The sequence below is a fragment of the Nyctereutes procyonoides genome, unplaced genomic scaffold (genome assembly GCF_905146905.1).
Source record: "Nyctereutes procyonoides isolate TBG_1078 unplaced genomic scaffold, NYPRO_anot_genome, whole genome shotgun sequence".
In the NCBI taxonomy this organism is placed as follows: Eukaryota; Metazoa; Chordata; class Mammalia; order Carnivora; family Canidae; genus Nyctereutes; species Nyctereutes procyonoides.
Window position 1 is genome coordinate 1,410,132 of NW_026575051.1, and position 19,952 is coordinate 1,430,083.

At 57.6% G+C, this 19,952-nt stretch overlaps 2 protein-coding genes across 6 annotated transcripts; both read right to left on the reverse strand.

The window, feature by feature from the left end:
• Window positions 1–428: 428 nt before the first annotated feature.
• Window positions 429–13,793, reverse strand: EHMT2 (euchromatic histone lysine methyltransferase 2). 4 transcript variants are annotated; one of them, XM_055329668.1, is made up of 28 exons: window positions 13,730–13,793; window positions 13,017–13,083; window positions 12,703–12,921; window positions 12,352–12,602; window positions 11,359–11,443; window positions 11,221–11,261; window positions 10,946–11,101; window positions 8,765–8,902; window positions 8,520–8,634; window positions 8,260–8,361; window positions 7,884–8,032; window positions 7,643–7,786; window positions 7,328–7,563; window positions 7,067–7,249; window positions 6,887–6,969; window positions 6,403–6,509; window positions 6,179–6,301; window positions 5,990–6,091; window positions 5,033–5,137; window positions 4,775–4,929; window positions 4,519–4,686; window positions 4,004–4,148; window positions 3,602–3,679; window positions 3,187–3,302; window positions 2,993–3,079; window positions 1,576–1,654; window positions 1,258–1,433; window positions 429–961 (listed from the first exon to the last, which is right to left on the reverse strand). In XM_055329668.1, exons 1-28 carry the CDS (start codon window positions 13,769–13,771, stop codon window positions 781–783), a joined length of 3,633 nt encoding a protein of 1,210 aa, XP_055185643.1. In that variant the 5' UTR covers window positions 13,772–13,793; the 3' UTR covers window positions 429–780. The 4 variants fall into 4 exon arrangements, with proteins under 4 accessions (XP_055185643.1, XP_055185644.1, XP_055185641.1 ...); XM_055329669.1 differs by lacking the exon at window positions 8,260–8,361; XM_055329666.1 differs by lacking the exon at window positions 13,730–13,793 and having other exon boundaries at window positions 13,017–13,311.
• Window positions 13,794–15,620: 1,827 nt separating this feature from the next.
• On the reverse strand, window positions 15,621–19,553 carry ZBTB12 (zinc finger and BTB domain containing 12). Of its 2 annotated transcripts, none has more exons than XM_055329672.1 (2): window positions 18,715–19,553; window positions 15,621–17,420 (listed from the first exon to the last, which is right to left on the reverse strand). In XM_055329672.1, exon 2 carries the CDS (start codon window positions 17,398–17,400, stop codon window positions 16,021–16,023), a length of 1,380 nt encoding a protein of 459 aa, XP_055185647.1. In that variant the 5' UTR covers window positions 17,401–17,420; window positions 18,715–19,553; the 3' UTR covers window positions 15,621–16,020. The 2 variants fall into 2 exon arrangements, with proteins under 2 accessions (XP_055185647.1, XP_055185646.1); XM_055329671.1 differs by lacking the exon at window positions 18,715–19,553 and adding an exon at window positions 17,933–18,134.
• Between the last annotated feature and the right edge of the window lie 399 nt (window positions 19,554–19,952).

Sequence of the window (19,952 nt, forward strand, 5' to 3'; positions counted from 1 at the left end):
CAGCCCCACCTCCGCCTGTGGTCCTGACACACTAGTTCCTCCTGCACGCAGAGCCTGGGCAGTGCCCTGGAGAGGACTGGAAGGCCAAGCCCGGGACCGGCTCAGGGCTGCTTGCAGCGGGGTTCCATGGGCCACAACACACTCTAAGGAAATCCTTCAGGTTTTTGCAAATTACTCTAGGTGTGGTACACTCACACCTATGCTCTCCTCCCAAAGATCCAGTGTTGATGGAGGTTGGCCTTTTAGCCATCAACTGGACCCCGACCACCCTGGTCTCCCCACCTTCTCCCCTCAGGTGGCTGTCCACACCAGCCACACCTGCCCAGCATGCTTCCTGTCCTGTTTGCTGCTGTGGACCCACATTCCCTCTAGCTGTGCGCCTCCTTTCTGCCCAGCCCCTATTGCCCTCCCAACAATCATCAAGACAATTTATTACCAAACCCAGTATTTATTGAGAATAAAGGAAACCAGCTGGCATAGAGGCCCAATTTCAATTCATCAAACGTCAGCTGAGGAGGGGGAACAGGGAGTGGCCAGCCCTGAAGTCACCCTCCCAGGGAGGAGCCAGCTCTGGGAGAGAGGGGCTGTCAGACCTCCAGGGCCTGGCTGGGTCTTGGCAGAGGAATGTGTGAAGGGGGAGGGGTGAGCCAATGGCAGCACCCTGCAATGTGGGCTCTGGAGCAGCATGTGGCAGGAGGGCTGCTGTGCGGGTGGCCGTCTAGGGCTGGGGTGTGTGTGTGCGTGTGTGTGCGTGCGTGCGTGTGTGTGTGTGGTCCATTGTCAGGGGTTGACGGGGGGCAGCGCACTGAGCTCTGGCAGCAGGTCAGGGTGGGGATCCAGGCGGGCCAGGCGGCTCTGTTCCAGGGCGATGGCCTCAGCCGAGTGCTTGCACTTCTCTGAGCCGCACTGACATGTGAAATACTTGCTCTTGATGTCCCAGAAGCGGTCACCGTAGTCGAAGCTGTTGGAGGGGCATGGGACGCTGTGGGGTGCAGGGCCGGCAGCACAGGCCCATCCAGAGCACCCACCCCGTCTCCTCCCGACAGGCTCCGGGACCTGCAGTACTGGCCCTGCTGGTGGCCTGGTTACACGTGCAGAAGCTTAGCTCTGGCTCTCCTGAGCCTGATTCCATTTGCACGGTCTGGGAGGCTCTGCCCTTATCCACGCCAGAAGCCAGACCCTCTCCAGCCTTGGGCTTCGGGTCCCAAGTGGCCTGCCTCTCTCACCACACCCCCACACACAGCATGGACACCTCACCCCAGCTCCTCCCCAGTCCGGATGTCTCGGGAGCTGAAGAAGGCAATGCGTGGAAAGCGCAAGTCTTGGTGAAGCATGAAGACCCGGACGGGGATGATGTTGGGGTCACACAGGTGGTTGATGAAGCGGCTGATGTTGCCATAGTAACGGGCATCGATGCAGTACACCTCTCCATCCTGAGGGGAGGGTGTCACTCTTCAAACTCGCCACTGCCCTGCCTGCCTGGCCAGCTGCCTCCACCCACGGACCACCCAGGCCCTCCTCCCCAGGCTTCTGTCTGCCCACTGGGTGCGAAGGACAGAGGAATTTCTTGCCCACCTTGTTGTCTAAGTCGAAGAGGTAAGAATCATCCTCTCTCACATCAGCCTCAGCATCAGAGATTAGCTCCCCGACATACCTATTGGGCAGGAAGTGGCGGTTCCGAAGGTGAGCAGGGATTATCCAGAGCTGGCTCCAGGCCCTGTCTCTCCTCATGACCCCATGGGACCCTCTTTCACCACATGTCAGCTGCCCTGGTCTGTGCCCATGAACCCCACAGATCTGTATGGGGGGGTGTTGGTGGGCATGGAGGACAGCTGACTCCAGATGTCATGGGATGGGGGAGGAGGACGACCCCCCCCAGAGTGAGAAGCAGGAGGAACAGGGACACAAGCACAGGAGGGGACAACGCAGAGCGTACTCCTGTCAGCTATGGTCTCCACGGACAGCTGCACCAACAGGCAGGACCAGCGAATGTGGGGGAAGCTGGGGGCCAGTAGGCCAGGGATGAGCTGGAGAAGCAGCCAGGGAAAGGTAAAGGGAAAGGCCAGAGCTGCGCCAGAGGAAGATCAGTGAGCCCCTGTGGCTCAGGATCATGTGGTGTGGGTGGGAAATCCATGTGAGTTTAATCCCTGGCAGGTCTGTGGACTAGGAACCACCCAGCAGGTGGTAGCGATGCCAGGCGACAGGACAGGAGAGGTGTCAGGGCTGCGGGAAGGGATGGAGCCATGGGGGCCATGAGGAATGCCAGGAAGGAGCTGGGGACAGGGACACCCACACTTAGAAAGCAGAGGAAAAGAAGCCGGTGAAGAAGAGGGATGCATGGGACTGACGTGAGGACAGCGTCGTGGGAGCCAGAGCGAGGACCAAGATGCAGGGCAAGGCACGGGTAGTTGAGAGGCAGCACTGGCAGGAGGGTGAGGGCAGAGGCAGATTCTGGCAAGGATGAGCAGTGAGCGGGTGGTGGGGAGCCTGAGGCCCAGGAGGAAGGGGCCATTTGAACAAATTTGAGAGATGGTCCAATAAAGAGATGGAGGCCCCTTAAATAGGCAAATGGGGCTGAAGGGAGGCCTAAATGAAGACTGAGCCATGGAGGAGGAGCCAGGTGATGGGGTGACAGACGCTGGGAAAAGAATTGCTGGACCGAAGCAAGGCCCATACAGAGGTGGACAGAAAGGCCGCATTATTACCTCCATTTTGGAGACAAAAAAAAAAAATGAAGCTCAAGTAGGCTAGAACTTGGCCAAGGATTCCCAGTGGCAGAGTACAGCTCAAACCCGGGTCTGTAGGTCTCTGGGCTTGGAAAGGCAGGGCAGGGGAGGGGAGATGTTGCAGTGGTGGCAGGAGGCTATGAGGCTCTGCGGTCTGTGTGGGCTGGGGGCAGGTGCAGTGAAGGGGCAGGCCCACCAGGGAGGAGAGCCAAGGGAGACCTGGGAGTCAGCTGTGGCTAGGCACCGACCCCCTGACCCCTACTCACTCGCAGATGAAGGTCCCCTGGGGGATGGTCTGCAGGGCGCGGACCCCCCAGCCCATCTTGGCTGTTCGGTAGAGCTGCAGTCGCACTCTGGGGGTGGGGAGGGAGGGTGGTGTTAGGTGGAGGGACCTGGAAAGCCCCCATTTGAGGGGCACAGGGGTGGGGGGGTGAGGGCAGGCTGCAGGAGGGGTCCTCACTTGATGCCGCTCTGCACCACCCGGTTCTTGCAGTTTCTCCAGCAGGAGCAAGCCTGATTACACTCGAAAATCAGTGGGGGCTCAATCTTGTTAAATTCCTGGAGCAGCCGCCCGTCCTGGGGTTGAGGGTGGGGAGGGTAAGTGGTTTCTATCTGGTGCCCACCTCGACTGCCAAGGAACCCCCAGAAAAATCCACCACGGATCCCAAGCCCCCCCAGACAGGGAGGACAGGCTGGGGAGGCCACACATGTGGAGCTCAGACAACAGGAACCCCATCAAGCCCTTAATTTTAATGCAGCTGGCACAGGCCCATCTCCCCCTAGCACCCTCCCCCCCAACCCCTGCTTTGCCCTGCCCTCTTTTCATGAGGGAGGAAGAGAGGGACAGGCGGCTTGGGTGGGGCAAGCACACGCACCTTGTCATACCAGCAGCGGATGCTCAGCTGGCCACAGAGGCAGTTGGAGCTGGAGCAGTCGTCCACACAGGTGCAGTGCTGGCGCAGGAGGCAGGGGGTCAGCCCGATCCTCAGAAGCAGCCCTATCCCCACAGTGCTCCCTGACCCCTAACCACTGTCCTTTCTCTAAGATCACTGCTTTAGAACAGTGGGGGCTGATGGTCCCAGGATGAGGGGGGCCTCAAAATGCTGCTTACAGGGGTACCCAGGGCCAACATGAGCCCGTAGACTTTCATGTGTCCTAAAGAAAGGACCCCTCTCCCAAGTGGATGCAGGCCCACCCCTGAGGTCCCTTCCAGCCCCACTCCCCTGGCCAGGTGGCTCGCTGGCCCACAACTTGCCCAGCTGTGCTTGGCAGCTCACTTGCAAGTGGGTGATGTTACGGTCGATGTTCATGGTGGATGTCTCGCAGTTCTCCGAGATGTACTTGTAGTCCTCAGGGCAGGGCTCCCCGTCCACACCGTTGACACAGGGGATGGGCACATTCTCATAGCCCCGAGCCACATCCCTGACACAAGGGGAATGGGGGCTGGGGTGAGGGGGTCCACAAGGTGCAAGGAGAGGCCTGAGAGGTCCCTGGGGCCGTGGGAGGAAGGGGGTGGTTCTGGGGGCTCACCGGGGTGGGGGGAGTAAGGTGGTCAAATAAACTAGAGGACAGCCTACGAAAACTCGATTTCAGAGAAATAAATAGTTTTTTTTTTTTTTTAAACCATAGATAAGTCCCCAGTGCCATGTGGGATGCTTTTAACACTAAAAAAACATGCACTGGTCATCTGAAATCCTCCTTTAACGCTCTTTTAATTTACTGTATCTGACATCCTAGTTAGAGGGTGGCTCTGGGGATTCAGGGGAGCCTGGGGAGGGGGCAGAGGGCTCACCGACAGATAATCTTCTCAGTGCGGATGGCCCGGTTCCCCACTCCAAGCCGAAGCTTGCGATTGAGCTGCAGCGCAAACCACACATCGGAGCGCTCGGGGGTCAGGTCCCACGCTGTGTCCCCCTCCTTGTTCCGTAGCTCTGGGTTCGCTCCGCGTGACAGGAACAACCTGGGAGGGGACGGGAAGCCCATGGGGCCTGGGGCCACGAGTCGAGCCGGCGGCAGGGTGTCAGGGTGCGGGGCAGGCAGGGGCTCACAGCACACAGTCGTGGTAGCTCTCCCGTGCTGCGATGTGCAGAGGCGTGTCCCCATGGTAGTTGACGGCGTGGAGGTCGCAGCGGGCGTTGAGGAGGACCTCAGCGATGGCCGCGCTGCCAGTGAAGGAAGCCCAGTGCAGGCAGATATTTTCCTCCTGTGTGGGTGGGAGGGGTGAGGGTGGGTCTAAGTGGTGGGTGCCTGAACCCAGTCTCCTCTCTGCTCAGACCCCATCTCCCCTACCCCCACCAGACTCTCACATTGTCCGTGAGTGTGACGTCAGCACCCCGTGTCAGCAGCATGCGGATCACTTCGATGTGCTTGTGCTCTGCGGCCCAGATAATGGGCGTCCAGCCCCCACTGTCCTGTGGGTCGGGAGAGAGGGAGGAGGGTGAGGGGCTGCCGTCCCCTGCCCGGGGCCACCCAGCAGCTGGCCCAGCTTACCCAAGCAGTGCGTGGTCTAGAGCACAGGCCCTAGAGCTGGACTCGTAACAGGGGTCTCTGCTCCACCCCTCATGTGCTACAGGACCCTGGCTAAGTCTCTGAACGTCTCTAGGTCTCAGCTTCTTGATCTATCCCATGTGACTAATAGCGTCTGCTGCTCAAAGTTGTGGAGTAATTTTTCTCTTTCCAAAAAGCACATATTTTTTAGGTCTTTCCACTCGAAAGTCCTAGGATACGGTAACCCCATAGCAATAACCACTGCTGAGAACACAGACCACGTCTCTAAAAAACATTTCCTGTTTAAAGGAACCAGAGTCTCTTAGAGAAATGGTAGATCAACTCTGGGGCAGGAAATGTACTAAGAGGTAAGGATGTAAGGATGCTCTTAGAAGTTGCTGGGTCAGACCAAAAGCCACAGGAGCCAGGCTCACGGGGTTCCTACTGGACAAACCACAGGACAGTTCAAAGACTGAAAAATGACAGTAATGGGCTAAAACAGACCCAACATATGACACACTAAGAGGTAACAAGAAGCATCGCCACACATTCCTAGAGATTAAGGCAGCAACTGATCATTCTGAAAACATAGAAAGAAGCAAAAAAGAAAAAAGTGAAAAAAAAAATACAAATGAAGAAAAGGCAAGAAATAGGGACAGACTGGAACAAAGTGACCGAAGTGTTGGAGGTCAGCGGGGGCTGACAGGAGGCACAAAGGCCAGGGCTGAGCCAGGGGCCCGGAGGAAGTTGGCTGGGCAGCCAGCCAGGCCACTCACCTGGGCGTTGACGTCCACCTGTCCTGTGCTGAGCAGCAGGCTGACCATCTCCAAGTTCCCGATTTTGGCTGCATGGTGGAGGCAGGTGGAGCCATCTTCCTCCTGAGGGAGATGTGGGCAGATGAGTCCCTTGCTGGCACCTCAAACCCTGTTTCTGACCAGAGGTCCCAGCTGGCCCGGTCACCACACCTTGCTGTAGACACAGCCGCCACGCTGCACCATGTAGCGAGCTACCTCCAAGTGGTTGTTCACTACAGCCTCCATTAGCGGGGTCCGCTGCTGCTTGTCTACTGCATTGATGTTGGCTCCAGCCTGTAAGGAGGGGGCGTGTGGGCTGGCATCACAGAAGGGCTGGGCAAGAGAGGGGGTGCAAGGGCCTGGTCCACGAGACAGAGGGCCTGGCCCGAGCTGACCTGCAGCAGCACGTGACAGATCTCCACAGAGCCCTTCTGTGCGGCCGCGTGCAGGGGCGTGCGCTTGCTCTGCTGATCGCTCTGGAAGTTGGGGTCCAGGTTGTCCACTGTGGGGAGAGCCCACCATACCGAAAGAAGGAGGGACAAGTGGTAAGTGACTAAGGGGCAGGTAGGACCTCCTCTAGGAAGGCTATGTGGGGTGGGAGCCCCTTTGGGCAATGCAGTTAACCTCTCTGGGCTTCCACTGGCAGGGCTGGTGTGAGTGAATGTGTATAAACACAGCACCTACGTGTTTGTCGTCACCACTGTCCCCATCATCCCAGGTTATCTGTGAGTATGTCTCCCCCTCCACGCTCCGTGTTTCAGGGCAAGGATGATGACCTTCACTGTTGTACCCCTGGCCCTGGGCCCGGGGTCTGGCATGTATGGTCTGGTGTTCCATCAAGGTCTGCAGAATGAATGAATGAATGAGTGGAATACTCACACAGCATCAGGATCACCTTCTGTAGCTCCCCCTGCTTCACTGACAGGTACAGCTGTCGGGGGTGGAAACGGAGTTTCTTCCGCCTGCCATGGTGAGGGAGAGGGGTAGGTGTCTCAGAAAGGGAACCCACCTTTCAGCCCCAGCCCTCATCACCATGCCTGAGAGCCACCCCTCATTCACCTCTCTGACTCCTGGATGACCAGGGCCTTCTCCAGGGCCTCGCGGCCTGGACCCGGTGGCAGCCCCACGGCTGAGAGGCAGCCCCCATTGGGAAGGGTCAGGGAGGGCCCTGAGCTGTCGATGGTGTCGGCCAGAGGGTCGCAGGGTGGGCGCCGGGGCTCCCCATGCCCTCGCATCCGGGCACTGTGGGAGAAGGTGCTGATGTGTACCAGCAGTGGTGTTGGGCAGGGAACAGATAGTTGGGAATGGGAAGGCCAGTACCTGGGCTGGGAAGTGTCTGCTCTCCCAGGGGCATCCTGAGCCAGGGGTGGGGGGGCAGGGGCTGCAGTGCCAGCTGGTGGGGTCACCCCATCACCCCGGGGGATGGTCACCTCCTGGGCCTCAGATGCATCCTCCCCACAGTGGGGACAGAAGACCATGCCGTTCAGCTGGGACACACAGGCCTTGTGGAAGCGGTGGGCCACACGGAAGTCAGGGTGGCACTCCAGGAAGGTGCCCTGGAAGACAAGGCATTCAGGCTCCGGGAGACCCCTCCCCCACGGGGCACGCAGCCTGTCCGCCCCACTGGTTACTCACCGCTGTACAGAAGTAGCCACAGCCGGGGCAGCAGTGGTGTTTGACCATGCGGGCACGGTGGGTCTCACAGAGCACCATCAGTGCCACGCGGCTTGATGGCCTCATCGTCTCCCGCTTGAGGATAGCAGCATTGCAGCCCGACAGCTGTGGCAGTGTGAACGGGCAGGAAGAGGGTGAGGCTGGGGCCTGGGGCTGGGTCCCCCCCACTGCCAGCACCTCTCCTATCAGCTCACAGGCCCACCTCTCCATCCACACTCTCTGTGGCCATGCACTTGTGCCCAGCTCTCTCGCTGATGCGGTCAATCTTGGGAGCCTCCATGCGGCAGCTGCAGAGGGGCAACTCCTCAAACCCCCGTTCCGTCTCTAGTGAAGACGTGTCATTGGATATCCCTTGGACGGAGGGAAAAGAGAGCTGAGCGAGGCCATCCCCATCACCCATGGGGACCCCTGGTGGGGCCTCTCACCCCCGCCCTGCCTTTCCCTCATGCTCTAGAACCCCTAAAGCCTGGCCATGGAAGGACAGACACCTGGGCTCCAGTGGGGTCCTCCTCCTCCCGGTTCCCCCCAGCCCAGAGGCTGCCCCCTAGTGGCTCGCCATCCCAGCAATTGGCAATTACCAGCGTGGTTGGGGGAGAGGGTCCCCTCGCTGGGCAGCTCCAGGGACCCCAGAGGGACCTCCATGTACTCACTAGGGCCTGAGGAGCCCACACCATTCACTCCTGACATAGAGACAGAGAGAGTGAGAGCACGAGCTCATAGGTGCCTGGACATGTGGGTACATGCGTGAGTACATGCGTGAGCGTGTGTTTGTGCACGCTCTCTGGGGGCTGGGAGAGGGGCTGGAGGAGCAGACCCAGAAGCTGAGGAGCCTCCTCACCTCGTGGCTCCTTGGCCCGGGGAGGCTCGCGCTTCCGCCGTTTCCTAGACGGCTTTACCCACGGGCTGTCCTTCCGCCACTTCTTCTTGGCTTTGCGCCGGCCACTGGAGCCACTCTGGGATGGAGGAAGAGTTAGAGAGCCTGGGCCCCAGCCCACGACCTCTCCTCCCCTCTGAGGACTCAGACCTCTGGCCCCAATCCCAGTGTCCCCCCTGCTCCACAGGATGCCCGCTGCGAGCCCTTACCCGGTCGGACTGATTGCCTGATTCCTCGTCTTCCTCTTCTTCTTCTTCTTCTTCCTCTTCCTCCTCCTCTTCTTCTTCCTCCTCCTCCTCTTCCTCTTCTTCCTCACTCAGTTGTTCAGCCAAAGCTTCAACCTCAGACTGGGCGAGAGGCAAGGCAGGGCTGGGGAGACAGCAACCTCCAGCCCATAGCCCTCTCTTGCAGGTAACTTGAGAAAGAGACAGGGCGGGACTTATCCAACCCGAAAGACTAAGGCAGTGAAGCTGGAGAAAGAGCTACTACTACTGTCCCAGGATGGCTCCCTGGAGGAGGTGAGCATGGACGGGAAAAGAAAGTGAGCTGAATGTTAGACAGCTGTGAAGAACTCACAACAATGTGTGTGAATCTTGGGAACATAAAAAAAAAAAGTTCAGAAAACAAGCACATAGTTTAAGTCTTGAAGTTCACATGTAAGCAAGACTACCCATGGCCACTCCAAACACTAGATGAAAACCTAATGATAAACTTTATAACGAGGATGAGGTTGACATCCCATAAATTCTTTTTTTTTAATATTTTATTTATTTATTCATGAGAGACACAGAGAGAGAGGCAGAGACATAGGCAGAAAGAGAAGCAGGCTCCATGCAGGGAGCCTGATGTGGGACTCGATCCCGGGACTCCAGGATCACACCCTGAGCCAATGGCAGACGCTCAACTGCTGAGCCACCCAGGCGTCCCGACGTCCCATAAATTCACTGACCAATCTCAAACATGACTAATAAAAAGACAAGATGTCCTGTGCCTCCCGATATGACACAACAGGAAGTATGCACACCAGCTATCAAATCCTCTCACCATTAAAAAAAATAAAAACCCCAAATCACCCGAAGCCGATCATGCTTCTAGATCTAGTTTACATGAAATATCGGGCAGAGAGGACATTTAGTCCTCACCCAATCAGTGAATTCCTAAACATGAGGAATTCTGTATCACAAGTGACCTGGTTTCTTCAACAAATAAATGGCAAAAAAAACTTTTTCAAAACCAAGGGCATCCATAAGTCAAGAGAGACCTAAGGCAAATGTCAATCAAACGAATATATGGAGCCCATCTGACAAACAGTGGCACCTGGGTGGTTTAGCGGTTGAGCGGCTGCCTTGGGCTCAGGGCATGATCCTGGATCTGGGGATGGAGTCCCACATCGGGCTCCCTGCATGGAGCCTGCTTCTCCCTCCGCCTGTGTCTCTGCCTCTTTCTCTCTCTGTGTCTCTCATGAATATATAAATAAAATCTTAGAAAAGAAAATCTGACAAACAAAAACCTGTTTACAAAACCACCAAGGCATATTATGAACCCTAGTAGCAAGGTGATGGTGTTAGGGAGTCACCGGGAGTCACCTTTTTCAGATTGTGAACAGTGAAGCAGTGATATTAAAGCATAGGAAGAGGTCTCACATTTAAAGATACAAATGGAAACATTTCCAGATAAAATGATGTGATGGCTACTTTAAAACAGTCAGGGAGGTGGGCAGGTTGGTGGAGGAAGAGCTGAATCAAGAGCCACTGTGTCCTGAAAATTGTGGGAGCAGGGTGAGGCTCCATGAGGGCTCACCATTTACTCTTTTGTGCATATCTGAAATTTTCCCTGACACGTTAAACAAAGTGCACGTCAGGAAGACCGCATTATGTCACATAGGTAAATACAAACATATGAGATAAAATCAAACTAAGAACAAAAGAATAAACAGACAAACCACAGATAAACAACAAAATGGCGGCAGCCCGGGTAGCTCAGCGGTTTAGCGCCACCTTTGGCCCAGGGCATGATCCTGGAGATCCGGGATCGAGTCCACATTGGGCTCCTGAGTGGAGCCTGCTTCTCCCTCTACCTGTGTCTCTGCCTCTCTCTCTGTGTGTGTCTCTCACGAATAAATAAATTAAATCTTAAAAACAAACAAACAAAAAAAACCCCAAACCAAAATGGGATGCTAAACCCAAAGTCCAGGATGGTGGTTACCACAATGGAGAGGGGCGAGGGGCCGGGCTGGGGTGGAACACACAAGGGGAGGAAGTTACAGAGAGGATGGGATGGTGAATTAGGGGGTGTCACAAGGTAAAAAGGAAAGAGAGACAAAGGGGGTGGGTGGGCGGGAAAGGCTGGAGAGTGAGCCTTGGCAGAGAGGTAGGCTGGCTCCTTCTCACCTTGCTGTCAGAGTCCACACGCTCATCCACAGAGTAGGAGTCGTAGTAGAGGCTGAAGTCATCCCCCACTACTGTCTCCCACTCCTCCAGGGACCCTGGGTCCCCTTTCTCCATGGTCACTTCTCCTGAACCCCGTGCAGAACCCAACTCCTCCGACTAGGAAAAGATCAGAAAAATGGAAGCTGCTGGTACTTCCCCTCCCAACCATTTCCCTTGAGGGCAGGATGCAGCCCCCCGAGGTGGAGAGGCCTTGTCTTCAGCCTCTTTAGGCTCACCAGGCCACCTCCGGAGTTCAGCTTCCTCCTTTTGGCCACATCTGGAAGGAGAGAGAGAAAGGAATAAGGCTGGTTCTTCGACCCTCCAGACAGGATTTATCAGGTAGCAGGTGGGTGGGGGGTGGGGGTGGCGCTGACCTGAGGTCATCTTCCCCAGCGAGTGCAAGTCATCACTCATGCGGAAATGCTGCACTTCAGGGGGCCGCTTCTCTGGGACGGGAGGCTAGCGGCAGAGAGGGAGCACACTTTAGGGTCAGGGAGCATCTGCATTCAGTCAAGGGTGAGCCACACCCTCAAAAACGTCACCCGAAGCTCCAGTAAGCCATAATGTGGCAATCACAAGAACTGCTGTCTCTCAAGAAGAAGGGTATGAGGCACATTCCACACCTAACACTCACCCGAGGGAGCGGGCCCTCTTTACCCATTTTACAGATGAGAAAATAGGTTTGTGCCTTGCCCAAAGCTACCTAAACCATACCCAAACCCCCAAAAACACTGTCACAAAGCTTCTGAAATTCTGGGGCTTTTTGTCCTTTCCCTCACCCTCCTTCCCTGTAGGGAGTCACAGTAAAACCCTTAGAAGCCCTATGAAAAAGGAAGCAGGGGGAGTTTCAAAGGGAGGGAAAAAGCTCCCTTGGGGCTTGCTTTGAGGTAGAAAGCAAGTTAGAAGTTCCTTAGTCATTATCATAAGAATAATTGGGACAATTAACTACAACATTAATCCTCTAACCTTTTTTTATTTTTAAAGATTTTACTTATTTATTCATGAGAGACAAAAAAAAAAAAAGGCAGCAACAGAGGCAGAGAAGCAGGCTCCCTGATGTGGGACTAGATCCAGGATCATGACCTGAGCCAGATGCTTAAACCACTGAGCCACCCAAGTGCCCCTCTAACCTTTTTTACAACTCCCCTCTCCCCAAGAATATAAACTTGTCTGTCTGTTCAGATCAAGCCCAGCCCAGAATCTGACACACAGTAGCCCCTAGGTAAGTATGGCGAGCCCTGAAGGGATGAGAAACAGTCTGAAGCTAAACTGTAAAAAAAAAAAAAAAAAAAAAAAAAAAAGTCCACAAGGGGTACACAGTGGGTTACCTGGGTCTCCCCACCTCCACCCCTCCCACTCATTCTCACCTGCCCATTTCCTGGTTTGGACATGGTTTTTCTGGCTCGGTGGACCTTGGGCTGCCCCTCCGGGCTGGGTGTGGCTGCAGGGGGTTCAGGCCCCGCTGCTGCCCCCTGGGCTCCCGGCATACTCAGCAGCCGCATAGCCAAACTCTGGACTGAGGGGGGTGATTTTGCTGCCCCTGTCATTGACATCTTGGCGCGGCTGGGACAGGCACCCCCCTTGCTGGGGGAAGAGGGGAATGACTTTGTGGCATGGCCTGGAAGACAAATAGGCAGACAGAAACAAGGTATGAGGAAAGGTAATCAGAGGATACCCCCCTCACTGCCCCCCAGGCCCCTGACTCCCCAGCCTCTCACCCAGCAGGATTCGGCCCCCGTGGAGGTCCCCATCTCCCTCCAGATTCTCAGGTTCATCCCCAATGAGCGGTGTGGCTCCTAGGGGGGTGTCAGCCCCCTCATCACCCACGGTGACTGTGACAGAGGCTGGGGAAGAGGGGCCAGCAGGCTCCAGGGAGTCAGGGCTGGCCTTGGGCAGGGTCTCCTCGCCACGAGGGGTGTCCCCCAAAGAGCCGTGAACTGTAAGGGGAAAGAAAAAGTTCAGGGCTAAGGTCTCGGGGAATCCTGTGTTGGGGGAGGTGAAGGTCCAGCTGGGCCTGTTCAGCCGCACTCACCTCTCTCAGAGGCTCCTCTGGGCTCCTTCTCCAGCACCAGCGCCCCCATCTCAGCAGGGGCCTCCCCCTGGCAGGGGACACAAGGTATAGGAGGGCTGGTCAGTCCGCTAGGAAGTTGGGGAGCCCAGGACGCCTGGGCTCTGGGAAGAGAGAGTAGGCTCCGGGGCCTACCTCTTCCTCGATGGGGGCCCCCCCGTCCGCGGCCTCGGCTGCCCTGGGGGGCCGCACGACCCCTCCCCCGGGCCCGCATCAGCCCCCTCCCTCTCGGCAGACCCCGCATCTCTGGGGCCTGGAAAAGAGGAGGGGGAGGGGGCGGGGCCTCTGCGCCCCGGCCCCGCCCCCTCCTCCCGGCTGCACGCGCCGCTCCCCCTTTGTCCCCCAGGCCGCGGGGACCCCGGGCACCAACCCCTCCAGCGCCCGCCGCTCCCCAGCCCGGCGGACGGCCCCTCGTGCCCCTCGCGCGCGCTCCTGGGGCCCCGGCTCCCGCTGCCCACTCGGGGGCAGCCGGCGGCTGCACGCGCGCCTCCGTGCCCACTCCCCCCACCTCCCACCCCCTGGTCCCCTCATCCGCCCCCGGTGCTGGCCCTCCGGATTGCTGTAGGTCTCGTCCGGGCCCCCCGGCCCCGTTGCACCCCCGGAGCATTGCACGGGCGCGCGCTTCCCCCGGGCGCGCGCGCGGGCATGCACCCGCCTCTCCCCCTCCCCTTCCGCACCTCGGCGGCCGCCGCCGCTGCAGCTCCCGCCGCCGCCGCCATCGCCGCTTGCGCGGGGGGCCGAGCCGGCGCGCGGCCGCCCCGGGTCACGTGGGCGGGGAGGGGGGGCGAGGAGGGGCCTTAAAGGAGCCACCGCGCGCTTTCTGGCCATTTCCCCCCCACGCCGGGAGCGGCCTCGGCGGTGGCAGCGGCCGCCCTAAGCTGGGGGCTTCCGGGGGCGCGTTCCCGCCGCTGCGGGCGTCGGCTGCGCGGGGAGCCGAAGGCGAGGCGCGCCTGGCCCGGGGGTGGCTCCTCCGTCCCCGCCTGTCTGTAGGTAACGAGGGCGGTGTCTGAGCCTCCCGGGCCGCGGCGGCTGTCTTCCCGATGAGGCCCGCGCCTGCTTCCCCCGCCTCGGTGCGGTCTAGTTTCTGGGTCTCCAGATAGCAAGTGTCGGCCTCGCTTCTCCCCCGAGCGGGAAGGGGGCAGCGGGAACGCACGGAGGACACCTGTGCTCTCGACTGCTTCGTACCGGCAGGAGCAGCGTCCTCTCCTGAACCCGGGGCTCAGGGTCCCTTCTGTTTGAGCCGGGTATGTTAAGGCACCAGGTGCACCGGGGACCTGAGTAACCCCCAGAGGCTCCAGTCATCACCGCCTGCCGAGTATACTATACTAAGGAGCCTTTTTTCTTTTTTTTTTTTTTGGTCACGAACCTAGGCATTCCGTGGGTCATAAGCCCAGTTGACAGAGGAAGTATGAATGATATTACATCGAGATAAAAACCTTGATAGCATTATTTAGGGTACCATCCCTTTGGGTATTATATTCTGGTCAAAGTTTGGAAAAAACCCTGTAAGATCTCACACGCAGTATTTGATAGAAGCCCGTGGTTTGGCTCCAGGGCACCTGAGGCCAATTCAAGGCCTTCTGGGAACTGTAGTTCTTTGGTTAAGAACTATTCAGAGCTTTGTGGGACTTGTAGTCTTCCCCATGCCCTAATCCAAACTTTTTTTTTTTTTTTTTTTGGCTTTCCCAGGACATGAACCCTTTTCTCAGAACATAAATGCCCAAACATAGGCTCCTGCTTAAAATTTTGGTGGGTATAATGATCACCTTTATAGTTCATCCCTAGCACTGATACCAAACTCTTGTGATAGATGGGGAAGTCGTGTGTTATCACCACTACCAATCGTGGAACAGAAGTGTGAGAGATCTGCCAGGTGCTGAGGTTGCAGAACTGGGAGGGTCCCCAGCCAGAGAAGCACACTTGTCACAGTCCCTTGGTCTTGTCAAGTCTCCTCCAGGCATAGGACCTCTGCATGAACTGTGCTGAGTAGTGAGCAAACAGCATAAAAGGGAGAGGCTGTCCAGGGTGGGACGGTCATACACACGCAGTTGCCAAACAGAGTATAAAGAAAAAAAAAAGTTTGATTTTTTTAAAATTTATTTTGTGGAAAACAAAAGCAGAAAAACTAAAACCCCAAACTCCAGAAAAAATCCTAAAAAATACGTTTTGTTTTCTTAAAAAATACTGTATAAGTCTCTACTCCTCTCCCTCCCCCCAACAGCCCTCCTTGTATCCTTTCATCTAAGTGCCCTACCCCCCACCCCTGCCACTATTCATCCTTCTTGTTATTGTCCCCACTCTTCCATATCTACCCAGGATGCTCACCCCCAAGTTCTCTTACCTGGCACCTGACATGGTCCTTCCTATTGCTTTGGTGAGCCTTTACCCACAGTCCCATTCCCCCAGCATGCAAGAACTGTCTCCCACTTCCTTTTCTGGGATTCAATAATCCTTTCCCCCTACCACTCCCTCTCCCAAGGATCTATTCTATGCAGGAGCAAGTAAGCTGCCTCCTGCCAAATTCCCTCCCAATTCCCACCCCCACCCCCCATCTCAAGAAATATCAGACCCTCTCCCTGGGCAGCTTTAACCAGGAATAAATCATCTTCCTCTTTTTTTCCCCCTTCTCATTCTATAAGACCCTTTCCCTCCCTCCACATATCCATGCACCTCTAAGAGAAGAAAATTTTTCTCTGGGAGCCCATATTGCCTTGGCCTTCTCAAAGAACCCTCTCTCATTCTTTTTCTTTTTCTTTTTTTTTTCTGAAAAGGCAGGGTCTTCTGTCCAAGGAATCTTTGGCCCCTCTCTCAGGATGTGTCTGCTCGGGTTCCCCAGCGTACCTGCCTGTTCCCAACCCTCCCATCCCCTATTCTATTCTCCTGGGCCAGGGAGCTCCCTTCACACTCAGCCCAGGGACCCCCCACCCCCACCCCACACCGCTGGGCCTTGGAGCCTGCTCTGCTAGCTCTAGCGGATGAGGACATTGATCTCCGCCACGCTGGCCTCCAGCACGTTCTCTGCGGTGGTCTTGCCATGCTGCTCCTTGAGGTGCCGCCTAATGGCAGGCTTGTGAGCGAAGCGCACGTCGCAGTAGGAGCAGCGGTAGGGCCTGGCTCCGGAGTGCAGGTTGAGGTGGTCGTGCAGTGTGGACTTCTGCGTGAAGCACTTGCCGCAGATGCCACACGAGTGCGACTTGACGCCGCGGTGCACGTTCATGTGGCGGTTGAGGTTGCTGCTGTGGTTGAACTGCTTGCCGCAGCGCGGGCACATGAAGATGAAGTGCTGCGCCCGCATGTGGAAGACCAGCTTCTCCACACCCTGGAATACTTCCGGGCACTTGGTGCACTTGATGTTTTTTAGGGGGTTTCCACTGGAAAAGCCCCCAGGCAGGGGTCCCCGGCTGCCCCCTGCCCCCAGGCTGCCCCCCGCCCCCCGGGCAGCCATGGCCACCGCTGCTGCCTCCACCAGGCCTGAGGTGGCCCCCACGCTGGCCCGGCCTCCAGGGATCAACAGCAAACCCTCCCCCTCTGCGTCCTCTGAGAGGCTATAGCAGGCTTTCACTACACCCTGCTGTGGGGCCACAGTGCTGGGGGGCACGCTGCTCTGGGTCAGCTCTCCCAGGTGGCCGCCCACGGAGCCTCCGATGCTCAGGCCTCCTCCCAGACCTCCAGGAGGTTTGAGCCGGTGGGCCACCTCCAGGGCCGACTCCACCTTGACGATGCAGATGTCAGACACGTCCTCGTCCTCATCCTCATCTTCTTCCTCGGCCTTCAGCTCCAGGTCCTCATCCAGGGGGAACTCCAGTTTCACAGGCCTCAGGAGTGGAGGGGGCAGAGGGGGTGGGGGTGGAGGCTTGGGGGCTGGCTTTGGGGTCCTGGCTGGAGGGAGGAGGGATTTGGTGGCACTGACGCTGCTCACAAGGCTGGCATCACTGATCCCGTCCTCTTTGAGGCCTATTTTGGGCTCAATGAACTGGCTGAGGGCGTTCCTGCATTTCTCCACCACGTGCTCCATCTGCAGGTAGGAGGCAGCCGTCAGGTAGTTGACGATGTCCCTGACAGCGAATTCCAGCGCACCGGTGTAGCAGGAGAGGAGCAGGTCCGCCACGATGCGCGCACTGTGCATCAGTGAGACCTGCAGCTCGGAACTGGGGTTCAGCAGGAACTGGTCCCTCAGGAAAGGCGAACACGCGGCCAGGATGACCTTGTGGCCACGGAACTTGAGGCTGTCGGCCACAATGGTCACGTCGCAAAACCGCTCCTCTGCGCGGAGCTGGTTCATGTTCCGCAGGGTAGCGGCCTCGTGGCCGGGCAGCTGGAAGCGCAGGACTTCCACCCCAGAGGCCATTGTGGCAGGGGTGGGCAACCCTGGTTGGGAAGGAAACCGGTCAGAGACAAAGGTCTCTGGCTCTCCTAGGCCAGGGCTCCGGGCCCCTCGCCCCCATTCTTGCCCAGCCTCCCAGCTTCAGATCTCCCAGTCTTCAGGCCTCTTCCTCAGTTTCCCCAGTCCCTGGGGAAGCGCTCGGGCCTCCGAGGACGGAGGCGTGGTTCCCGGGGGCGGGGCAGCGGCGTCCACACCGCCCGCCCCCCCCCCCCCCCGCCCGCCCGGACCGGGCTAGCCCGCGCACCCACGGGGAAGGTAGGAGAAACCGCGGGCAGAGGCCTGGGGCTCGGGGGCTCCGGGGTGGCCCGGGTGCAGCCTCTTCTCACCCCGCCCCCTTTCCCCGCTGCTTCATTCCTCCGCCCCCCCTTTGCACGTTTGCACGCGCCTTTCACGTCCTCCCCCAGCCGCCTGCACGCTCCGTGCACGCCCCCCCCACGTTCAGAGCTCCGTGGCACGCCCCCCCCAGCCCACGACCCTGAGTGCACGCGCCTCTCACCTGGCCCGGTTCCGCGCGCTGTTTTTCCCCCCCTATCTCCCCCACCCCCCCCGGGGTTGGCGGCGCCCCCGAACACGGGCAGGGCCCGGGCAGCGCGCAGGCGCGGGGGTGCACGAGGCGCGCGCGCGGGGCCAACTCCGCGTGGGCGCAGGGAGGGAGGGGCGGGGGCGGCTCGCGCGGTGTGTTCCAGGCCCCGCGCGCCTCGGCGTCGGCGAGAACTCGGGGAGGAGGAAGAGGGGAGGGAATTAAAGGAGCAGGATTCCCCCCTTCCCGACCCCCCTTTCTTCCCCGGCCCCCCCACACGGTTAAAGGGCCGGACGGCCTGGCCTCCCCTTTGGCCGATATTATTTGTCCGCCAGAGCGGAAATACGTTCCACACCCCCTTTCCCGCTCCCCCTCCTCCGTGCCTCCGGGCCTCGCGGCCCATCTGCGCGTGCGTGCCAAGGGCCGCGCGGAGCCCGCTGGCTCGGCCCGCCCCCCGTTCCCGGCGGCCCGCGGCGCGCGCCCCCGCCCGCGCTCCCCTGCCGCCACCTGCTCGCGCCGCTGGTGCGCCCTGGTCCCGCTGTGCGGGCGGGAGAGGCTGCGCCGCCCCTCCCGGGGACCCAGGCCGCCCGGCGGCGGTCGCTGCTGGCCACGGGCGCATCCTCGGCGGAGGATGCTCACAGCCCTTCCAGCCACACTTGAAGACTTTTCAACTCCTAGGAAGCTAGTGACCACCCAGCCTTCCTGGCCTAAAAGAGGTTTTAACTTGCTGCAGAAACACCGCAGTGCCTTCCACTTACCTCTTTCTCAAAGTTGTGTAACATCACACCTCTCCGACCTTCCCTCCATTCTCAGGCTTGATCCCACTTCTTGCCAAATCAAACGTTCTCCAGTTGTACGCACTGTCGATAACCTTGCCCATTTCCTCCCCACTGTACAATTAGCCCTGGTATTAATTCTTCTGATTATGCGAATATTTATATCAGTACGATTTTACCGTCTTTAATCTTCCTGACTGCAGCTGTTCCTCCCATTCCTGCTCCGCCATGGGCCTGGCAAGGTCAGAGCTGCACGGCCCTAAACAAAACGTCCTCCTCAACTCGGCACCCCTGCCTTCTCTTTCTGTCACTCCCAAAGTAACCTGCAGTCTCCACAGCTTCCTCCTGAAGATTGCCCTCCCCCCCATCCTAGTACACTCACTTCCAATCCATCCAAATCCAGGTGAAAAAGCCCCTGCTTCCCTTTGATTGGATTGGCTGGTTATATACTCCAGGAGACCGGCTCATTTTTCTTACACATGGGTTTTGAGGAAACTGCTTGTTATATAATGGGTTCAATATTTGGTTCCCCCTAGACTGTAAACTTCTTGATTGAGGGAATTATGTCATGGGTTGTATTTTGCAAATAAAAGGCATGCAATAAATGATTTACTGCTGAAGTCATTCCCTTTCAGTGCAGCCAACATCCACCCAGAAAAAGTTTGTTCCTGGCTGAAACTGAATTCCTGAACTCAAAGGAATGACCTTTGGTGGAAAGCCGGGGCAGTTTAGGTGGTGCTTGACTCCTTGCCTTTTGCCTTTACTCTGCTTTTTTGTGCTTCCACCCAGTTCTCTTTATTCTAAAATGCCTCTTTATAGCAATCTCCTTTGTAGTCAGGCCATATAAATCTGAGAAAGAACTTTGGCTTTTGTGTCAGACACACCTGGCTCAAAGCCATATTCTATACATTTTTAAAAAAAGATTGATTGGGATCCCTGGGTGGCTCAGCGGTCTAGCGCCGCCTTCAGCCTAGGGTGTGATCCTGGAGACCCGGGATCCTGTCTCTCATGAATAAATAATAAAATAAAATCTTAAAAAAAAAGATTTATATTTTATATAAAAGATTTATATATTTTAGAGGGGGGAAGGGCAGAGAGAGAAGAGAAAGAATCTCAAGTGGACTCTCTGCTGAGCATGAAAACCCACCCAGGGCTTGATCTCAGGGGCTCCATCTCAGGACCCCGAGATCATGACCTGAGCTGAAATCAAGAGTCGGATG

Bases quoted from the DNA above. Each gene is read 5' to 3' on its own strand.
- ZBTB12 (XM_055329672.1), bottom strand. From the start codon at position 17,400: ATGGCCTCTGGGGTGGAAGTCCTGCGCTTCCAGCTGCCCGGCCACGAG.
- EHMT2 (XM_055329666.1), bottom strand. From the start codon at position 13,296: ATGCGGGGTCTGCCGAGAGGGAGGGGGCTGATGCGGGCCCGGGGGAGG. The intron at 12,603-12,702 runs GTGAGAGGCTGG...TTTGTCTTCCAG, and splicing joins CGGGGGCCGAATCCTGCTGG to GCCATGCCACAAAGTCATTC. The intron at 8,903-10,945 runs GTGAGAAGGAGC...CCTCTCGCCCAG, and splicing joins GTGTGGACTCTGACAGCAAG to TCTGAGGTTGAAGCTTTGGC.